Raw genomic sequence first — 9,998 nt, forward strand, 5'->3', positions numbered from 1 at the left:
AGGATGGTTAGCGACAGAAGGAAAACTTTACACAAGCAATTAAAAGTTAGTGTAGGACAAATTTCATGATTCCAGCCAAGCCATTGGAAACTATTTCAGCTGCCTGGTGCTGGTTAAAAGTGAATCAAAGGCTCAGATGAGGAATAATGTATAACCGATATATGAAAAGGACTCTGAACATAAGAAATAAACCTATATTATCAGTAAATGCACATTTCTACCATAATCTTTATATGTTTATCTACTCCTGGGGTCATTTGGAACACCTCCAGGTAATGGTTACATATAACCACACATTAGTTTCCCCTTTTATATAAATGTTATGGGAGAAAGAGCACCTGAAATTCATCATTATTGTTGTCATGAACCTTAAAGACACCTGAAAACAGTCTTAATCCAATTAAATAAACATGTTAATAAACAACCTCTCAATTTGATTTGAAAATCTCTTTTACGGACAGGTTTTCATCAGGAAACTTATAATTTCAGATTTCCATAAAACTACAATGTCACAAAATTTCAGAAACAGTATCAGGTAAATATCTAAATGCGAAAATCTGTATAGCAATGTTATTTACAGTCAACTAAGTCTGATACTTGGCAGAAGAATTTTTATTTGTAGATTTCACTACCTTGATCACGAAATAGGTAAATACATCATCGATGATGAAAAAATAATGTTACAATGATGAAATAAATGTATAACATAAATAGCAACCCAGTCACTTGGCAAATTATTCCAGCTTGGTAAGACTAGTACAACCAGCATATAAAATACAAAATAAAAGTATATATGTGTCTACATGTCACTGACATTTGGAGATTATAAACCACAAAAATTCTTCACATTCTCAACCAAAACCATCAAAACAGTAACAAGCTAATCAATTCACAGCAGATTTGTTATCATAATTTGTTTAATTATCTATATATTGATTTTCTTTTGAAAATAGAAAGCATAAAATTAAAATTCAGTTGCTATTTTACCCCAATATTACAATTTGATACAATATGCATATCAAAAGCGAAACCTAAGCAGAAAACAAGATACAGGTCTTGCTTTGTATAGAAGTAACAGCAGGTATTTCTTTTTTTTATAAACTATACACATAGGGCATTAAAACAGCTAGGTACAATATAAGTCCTAAGCATTTATTACTTTGTCATTTATAAAATGGTTCAGGTTGGTGATCAAATATTGACAAAATTCACACATTTTAATGATCTTAATCACGCTGTTAAAAACCTAGGATCATACAAAACATGCATACAATATGTAATACAATGTGTATCATTTTTATAGTTATTTAAAGTTATGACACATCCAATATTCAAAGTAAGCATTTGCTTTCAACATTATCTATGAATCAGAAATTAAATGCATCATGCCCTAGTTAGTCTGACCAAAGTTATGTAACTGCATATGTGCAATGTCCCTGGTAAAATCAACGTATGTGCACACATAACCCCTGGTCATGTATATTTTAGTGCACATGTACCAAGCCCCTGGCCGAATTTATGTTAGTGCACTTGATTTCAGCTCCAGTCCATGGCTATTAAACAGCTAAATACAACCTTTTAGTTCAAAAATTGTACAGAGTACTCTCCCTTGGGTTGTCACATTTGGCTTTATTTGCTATCAAATCACTTCTGCATCTTCAATGTTGTCCGTTACTCTTACTGATTTGAGATTATTCTAAAAACATACATTGAAGCTGTTTGTCAATGAATAAATGGTCAGTATTGTTCTCCTAGGTACGAAAAATATATGATTTTTAATTTGTTCAGCAATTTCTAAAACTGTTTATAGCAGTCAGCATTTAAAACACTACACACCCACACCTCAGCTTCCATCCTAGCGCAGCATCATATAACACTTATATTCAGACAAAATACCATTCCCCAAATTATTTTTTTATATAATTTTCTTCTTTCAATACAAGGTACAGTGCATTTCCTAAAGTTCACAGCTTTTAAAAATTAACAGAAACTGAAAATTCATTTTCAGCCAATCACCATAGGAAGATGACATTCTATGAATATTAATCCCTGGAAATACTTGCACCAATTTGATTGGTGAATCAGGCTGTCTGTGGTTGCTTTTCTGTTGCTATGGTTACAACCTTGCTGGTTCCGTCTCCTCTACCGTACCTTCCCTTGTCAATTCATTTAGCTTTTTACTGCTCTCTTCAATGTATTTCTGCAACAGCAAAATATGTCAAGTAAAATATGCTTATAACATTTAATATGTTTGAATTCTCTAAATCCTTATGGGGAGACAACTCCTGCTAGCTAACAAGTACCTGTCACTTATTGTATGGGATCTACTTAACACACTATGAACTGAAAATAGTTATTTGTAACATTATTACCTATCAAATGTATTAAATTTTTTAAGTGAAAGTTCTATTTCTAGATAAACATGCTAGTTAATCAGAAATATAATGGACGATAGTTGCTTATTTCCTGGTAAATAGGAAGCGACATTTGAAACCACAGGAGGAAGAATTTGCTTATTTCAGTACATGTTGATAGAGTGTAACCTTACGTGTAACGCTAAACTCAACAGGAAATAAAGAAATGACACCTTTCTCTAAGTTATTGCCTGCAGGAAAAACTTCTGGGATTTTATGTTAAATTCTCCTCTCCATATTATAGTGCCCTCCCATTTATGAATCGAAGAGCACTGATCGAAAAGGTTGTGTACATGGTCCTTGAGGTCAGAGTGAAAAGCACTTTACTGTTTTAACTTACATGTAAAGACGGGCTGGCATAGTAGCGTCTTTCTGGTGAACCATCATTCATGTCAACATCCTCACAGAAGCACAGGAATATTGCATCAATCACCATCTATACGAGCATAAACCAGAATCATTGATATACATTTACCTACTTAAAAGCTTTCTTTTTAAATGTGTTTTTTAAATGTTTTTAACTGTTTTAAGGTTCCTTGTCCCACTTGAAGCAAAACACTAGAGAGTTCCAATGTAGTTTATCTTACATACAGTAGCCTCCCCTTATTTTCATTTTGGATATAACAGTAGCGAAATTGGGCAAAGACCCTTCCCTTGACCAGGTAGCTGATAAGGTCCGGCAAGATATGGTTTGATTGATCAAAGCTATAGGTATGCAGAAAGTGTTTTCAATGTATAATTACAGTTTTGGCAGTGGTATGACATGCAATTACAAATTGAGATTTTTTTGTGACTTCGATTATTCTTTTATTTCAAATCAAGGGAAATATTACATGTGGTAGTCTGTATTCAATGCATGGTTGTTACTGCACAGCAGTTGGTCATTAACAAAATCTGATACCCCATTGTTTTAAGTTATCAATTTACGATGTAATTATATTTGACTATCAAATAGGATGTGTTGGACAAGTGCTCTAAATAGTTATCATAATGAAGTGTTAGTAGAAGGCTGTTAGCTCCAAGTCTTCCAAGCTTACCTCGTAAATCGAGAGGAAACAGTGAGCAACAAAGAAAGCAAACACACAGGTCAGTAAAACCGGAACTGGGTAGTAATGGAGGCCCTCCTTGTCCTGAAATACAAATATCAACACCCGTTGGCAAATTTCTTTTCCGTTTCATCAATTCAATTTCTGGCAGTATTTTGAAGTCGGGTAACTGCCATTTGAGTCATATATTGTTACAAATCGCTTTTTTAGACTGAAAATGTTACAGGATGACAAAGAGAAAAGGTTTCTTTCATTAGAAAAACTATCAATTTACTTTAATCAAGTGCCTTATAAGACTGTGCTCCTGATCAAACAATGTCAAATTTTCAAAAGAATGACAAGATTTCAATTAATATATCAGTAATTAATCAAATGAAAAAAAATTCATCAAATAAAAACCATTTGTTTATGAATGCAATGTAGTTAAATCCTTGTAAAGGATATACATCTGTTAATTAAAGTTCAACAGAAACATGACAATACAGATATCATCCTGAACATACCACTTAACAGTGCTATTCGATTTGTTATTTGTTTAATATTTAACTCAAAAATATTTGAACAGGACCAAAGAAAATTTCTAACCTTGAAATTTAATTCACTATACCTAGATAAACATATACCGACCTTGAGCCAGATGATGCCCACAGCTGCTGTGGCAGCCATCACACCAATTTTACCCAGCATCAGAATGAAGTCCCCAACGCTATTAATAGCCACCACACGGAGGGCATTATTGAATAACGTCAAAAAGGCCTGAAACAATGCAAAGACACAATTCACACAACTGTAATGTCTATTTCTCTCATTCCTGTGTATATATGACAGAACTGTCCAGTGCAAGAAAGAGTTGTAACTGGGTGTAATGCACGACATCACCATGGGACAACAACAATGTGACATCACAAAAAAGAGAAGATTCCAATGCGACAAGGAACTACATGGTATTTTTCTACTTAACCCTTTCACCCCTAGGTAACTTTAGTAGACCCTACCACTCATTTATTAGGATGAGTCCATTATGGTCTACAGTGGCGAAAGGGTTAATAACAACGGCCTGCAACACTATTACTGCCAGGTCATTCTACTCAATGGTCAGGGTCATATATATACAAAAATGTAGGAAAGTCTGTTAAACTGCGAAGTCAAATCAACATAAACCTGCGGGTAATTACTATGCAATTCTTAAGTTTATATCTATCAGATGTTCAAAATCATATTCATATAACCGTCAAGGTTATATTTATCAATAATTAAGGTCGAATCTACACACCTGTCGAGGTCAAGTGAGTAAACATCCCTCAATGTGACTTCTACACAATTCTGCAGGTTATATATATGCAACGTTCAAGGTAATGTCTACATTGACCTCAGAATTATACTAATAAACACAAGTCTGAATGTCATAGGGAGATATATGTAAGACCACACACTTGCGTTTTTCTAACGAATCAGAAAGCACAAGTTTATTGCGTGGACGAATATATTCACAAGTGCGTGGAGCGCACGAGTGAATATATACGTCTGCACAATAAATGAGTGCTTTTTGAATCGGTAGAAAAACACAAGTGTGTGGTCTTGCTTTTATCACATACCTTCCGTATTTGGTAGAGATCAAAACAAAGGTTTTATGAACTTTGATATTTTTTGCAAATACCAGGAACTTTTCGGTTTGCCATGACAAGGGGATTCCCATAAAAAGTAGTTCCGGCTAGTAGGTAAATACAACATTCCGTATTGCACATACAGAATGTTGTATTTCATGGTCTGAAAATTGCCTGTATTACTATAACAAGATTCAACAGGTATGTGATAAAAGCCTGAAAGTCGTATTATTATCCTATATCTGGTAACCTCAGCACCAATATTAGTCGTGATAAGTCTAATTTGGCTACTGCTGATAAAGGTAATGGAAAATCAATAATTACCTATAGCAATAGGTAAGGAAGGGACTTACTTTTTTGGCTGATGAGCAGAAATTGGTTCCCCTTATTGCTGTAACAATGTAAAACAGATTATATTTCAGCTCAGGTAGAATAATCGACATGAAATCATAATCCTACAAGAACAGTTGGTGAGCATTCTGTTGGTATTTATTATAGGGCAGTCATTGAGCATTTTGTTGGTAGTAATAATTACATTCCCTGTGTAAGTACATTAACATAGATCCAACACTTTAATAAATATACAACTGCATTCAATCTTGTAAACCTAACTGAAAAACTAAACAAAGCTAAAAGATCAGTAACTAAACATGACTACTAGTTAACACTGTTTGGTAAACATTTTGATTGAGGCTCCATTGCAAAGCATACAAGGTTCCACTTACCTACAACAGTATATGCATTTTGATTGAGATATTTCAGGCATTTTTCCAGGCACCATAGACAACAGATACAACACTTGAGACAGTACTGTGCACACTGGTTCTCTGATCCCTTAAACCTGTGGCAACAAACGACTTCATTAATGCTAGGTTCTCAGTGGATGATACATCATACACAAGATACTCAATGGGTCTGTATCAGTAAATGTGACACCTCACACCTCAGACAGTGATATCCCATATTATACCCCATGCTAGATTTTTTTATCTCGTCCCATCTGTCTGGTACCTTTAAGTGACATTTCGTGGAATTTTTACATAGCGACATATTCATCTGCTCGTTAATGGCTTGAAATTGACAATCTGCATAATACATATTCTGTTTTGTCATTATATGTATTGTTTTGATGTTGTTAGATATCTGATGTTTTAGATTGAATATAAGCTACACTGTGAAATGTGTTGTCTTCTTTGTAAGGACTGAATATATTTTTACACGGAAGCATTCAAATGTAGCTTTAGTAGTAGTGTAGAGGCCATATTTTGTTGAGGCTCCAGATGGGATACTTGTAGTCTTAAGAAAAATTGAATAGGTTTTTTTTTATTAAAAGTTTTGAGAAAAAAAAATCTTATACTGTAACTGAGCGAGATTGGTTTATCTCGGTCTCATGCTAAGATTTTGTAACATCCCAACCATGGCTTACACCTCGATTGAGATTTTATTACAAATCTTAGCCCTCGACTGAAATAACCGGATTTCTCTCCGTAATAGGTAATAGATTTTATTAATCAGTTCACTTACTTCTTCTGTAAATACATGAGTATCATTCGGGGCAGCTTGACCATTGTGATGATAAATGCTCCAAAGGCCACAGATCCCAAGTGGTGGAACACCAGCAGACTGATAGATTTACACAGCGGACAGCTTACTGTGCTCTTGTCCCTGTAGAGTCAAAATGTGAAATACAGTCCACTTTACCAACACGTATTCATGATTAACTCAATCTGTTTATGTTCCCTATAATTAAAGTTCTCTTTTACTGCTGTAGTAGTTTTTTTTCTTTTATCTCTAAAGTTGTCTTTCAAGTGAATTATAGGGCAAACAGCAGGGAGCCCTATTTGAAGGACATTTGTGTGTCACAGGCCCTGAGCAAGTTGATGCAAAAGCCTCGATTTTGTATCTTCACCAACTTCATTGATTGGGAAATAATATTATCTGTGATCATGATCTTACAGGAAATGGAACCCTGCATGTCTGTGTAAAAGGGCAGTTGCTGAATAGAGAACAAGTGTCAATTATTAGAATAAATGATTTCACACAAAAAGCTGAAACATGTAAACATCTACTGGTAGGGAAACCCAGGTTAGCTCCATACTGACCTTGCAAAGTACCATGTGGCTACAGCCCCGGAAATGACAAGCTGCTGACAGGCGATGATGAACTCACTGGTCCAGATTAGACCAATGAGATGGTACCACCACAGGTAGGACACTGTCTCATGTTCATCATATCGTACAAAATTATTCTCTCCCAGTGACGGTATTTCTGAAATATTGAAAAACATTCAAAAGTTTTTAAAATAGAAGCCGTGTCAATTTCTGATAAAAGATAAACCTGAATTTAGTTTTAAATGATACTGTAATCACTAATAAAACATACATCATAAGATAATGCATTTACATTGTTATGCAAGTATTACTGCTGCTATTGATTCTAGCATCAACAAAACCTGAATGCCTCTATAAGCCTAATTCTCTGAGATTATATTCTAGAACTGCTTTTAGCCAGATCGACATATAAAAAAATCAAGCATTTATATATTTGTGTAGCAAAGGGTATAAGGATGTAGAGCTGTAGACAAGAATGAATGTACTTGTGTATAAGTAAGCCAGGATGATATACATAAATGTAGGTTAGGCCAGGATAATGTACAGATGTAGAGGTAGGCCAGGATGATATACATATGTAGAAGTAGGCCAGGATGATGTACATATGCATAGAGGTAGGCCAGGATAATATACATGTGTAGAAGTAGGCCAGGATGATGTACATATGCATAGAGGTAGGCCAGGATGATGTACATGTGTAGAGGTAGGTCCGGATGATATACATATGTAGAGGTAGGCCAGGATGATGTATATGTGTAGAGGTAGGCCAGGATTATGTACAAAATGTACATTTAATTTGTAGAGGTAGGCCTGGATAATGAACATGTGTAGAGGTAGGCCAGGATGATGTACAAAATGTACATTTGTAGAGGTAGGTCTGGATAATGTAAGAGGTATGCAAGGATAAAGTACATTTGTAGAGGTAGGCAAGGATGATATACATGTGTAGAGGTAGGCCAGGATGATGTACACGTGTAGAGTTAAGCTAGGATTATGTTAATTTTTACCTGATGTAGAGAGATAGGCCAGAATAATGACCCAGTAGACAAAGAAGAGGATGAGGATGAGGAAAGTCCATAAAGGCTGTATCAACAAACAGGGCATAGCCTGGACACACTCTCCGGCCTCTTTAAACAGTGTTACCACCAGAGCAATTCTCTTCCTCATCACCAGCAGAATCAGCAGCAGGATAACCTACAACAGTGAGTTCAAATCCTTACAAAAGACAAGTTGTACAGCTATTAATATCAAAATAACCATTATCATACAGTTAGATGTCAAAACCATTACAACAGTCATACAGTTAGAGGTTAAATCATAAGAATGATAAAGTTATACAGTCAATGTCAAAACCAGAACAATTATGGTTTTAAAGCTGTTGATGAGGTTAATTAAAGTGATACAGAAAACAGGATATACATTGACCTTTTACCTATTATATATTAATTTCAAACACAATAAAATATTTCTGTGTTGAAAAATGTACCTATGTACCTAGAACGCATACTCTTTGATAAAGAAAGTAAAAATCTACTTATGGTCAACATGACTTAGCCCAATTATCCCAAAATTTGGAGAATGTTTTTTGGCATGCAAGTCTGCATGAAATTAAATGACACTAGGAGGAGGATTATCCATCAGTGGTCATAACACTCTAAAAGGGGTGTGTGAAACAACATAGCAGGTACACAGGTACACATTGATAGACAACATGTTTGCATAAATTGGAAAACCATCTGATACCATATAAGTAGTAACGAGGACAAGATAATGGTGTCACAGTGGTAATGATGTCAGTCTATAGTAAGGATGATATCATAGAAATGATATTACCATAGTAACAGTCCATAGTAAGGACCTTACCAGTGATTGTGTGTCAAAGTGATAATGTTATTACAGTCTAGAGTAATGGTGTTACCATAGTAACAGTCCATAGTTATGACCTTACCAGTGATTGTGTGTCAAAGTGATAATGTTATTACAGTCTAGAGTAATGGTGTTACCATAGTAACTGTCCATAGTAATGACCTTACCAGTGATTGTGTGTCAAAGTGATAATGATATTACAGTCTAGTGTAATGGTGTTACCATAGTAACAGTCGCTAGTAATAAACTTACCTGTGATTGTGTGTCAAAGTGATAATGATATTACAGTCCAGAACAAGATGCCCAGAGGGCCTGTATCGCTCACCTGGATACCTAAGCAATCATGGCAAACTATTCTCAAAATGAAATCAAGGGAATATGCCAGACCCCAAGGCCAATCCTTGTAGCATAGCTATATTACATTTTTCATGCCCAGCAATTTTATGTATGGTTATGGGGTGGGGATCTCAACTGTTTCCAAGCTTTGACTCAGAAAGTAGGTCCCTAGAGTTGTGGCCAGACCCCAGGATCGATTCTAATATTGTGACTGCATTTGTCTCTTTATGCCAAGCATTTGTATATACAGTTTTGGGGTGGGGATCTCAACCGTTTCAAAGTTATGACCCAGGGGCCAGTCTGCAAGGGTGGGGCAGACCCTGGGACAAATTCTTATGTCATGACTGCATTCGTCTCTTTATGCCCAACAGTTGTATATATAGTTTTGGGGTGGGGATATTAACCATTTCAAAGTTATGACCCAGGGGTTAAGTCTCCAAGGGTGGGGCAGTCCCCAAGGCCAACCTGGAAGCATATGTGCAATCATCTCTTTATACTCAGCAATTGTATATATACGGTTAAAGGGTGGGGCTCTCAACTGTTTCCAAGCTGTGACTAAGAAACTAGGTCCCTAGGGGTTCGGTCAGACCCCAGGGTCTATTCTGATATCATGATTGCATT

The 9,998-nt window shown here is 35.6% G+C and overlaps 1 protein-coding gene across 6 annotated transcripts in view; it reads right to left on the reverse strand.

Moving 5' to 3' along the window:
- LOC110443610 (choline transporter-like protein 1) overlaps positions 1–9,998 on the reverse strand; it is a 73,582-nt gene continuing 63,584 nt past the window's right edge. For 5 of the 6 annotated variants that reach the window (XM_021487924.1, XM_021487923.1, XM_021487921.1 and 2 more), the window contains 9 exons: positions 8,183–8,369; positions 7,167–7,332; positions 6,589–6,729; positions 5,790–5,905; positions 5,418–5,455; positions 4,088–4,216; positions 3,452–3,544; positions 2,755–2,850; positions 2,037–2,200 (listed from right to left, as the gene is read on the reverse strand). In XM_021487924.1, the coding sequence (XP_021343599.1) occupies positions 2,117–2,200; positions 2,755–2,850; positions 3,452–3,544; positions 4,088–4,216; positions 5,418–5,455; positions 5,790–5,905; positions 6,589–6,729; positions 7,167–7,332; positions 8,183–8,369 (1,050 nt within the window). In that variant the 3' untranslated portion in view covers positions 2,037–2,116. Of the gene's footprint in view, positions 2,201–2,754; positions 2,851–3,451; positions 3,545–4,087; positions 4,217–5,417; positions 5,456–5,789; positions 5,906–6,588; positions 6,730–7,166; positions 7,333–8,182; positions 8,370–9,998 lie in introns of all 6 variants that reach the window. The other variant, XM_021487919.1, reaches the window with a different exon arrangement.

This window comes from Mizuhopecten yessoensis, unplaced genomic scaffold (genome assembly GCF_002113885.1).
Source record: "Mizuhopecten yessoensis strain PY_sf001 unplaced genomic scaffold, ASM211388v2 scaffold716353, whole genome shotgun sequence".
In the NCBI taxonomy this organism is placed as follows: domain Eukaryota; kingdom Metazoa; phylum Mollusca; class Bivalvia; order Pectinida; family Pectinidae; genus Mizuhopecten; species Mizuhopecten yessoensis.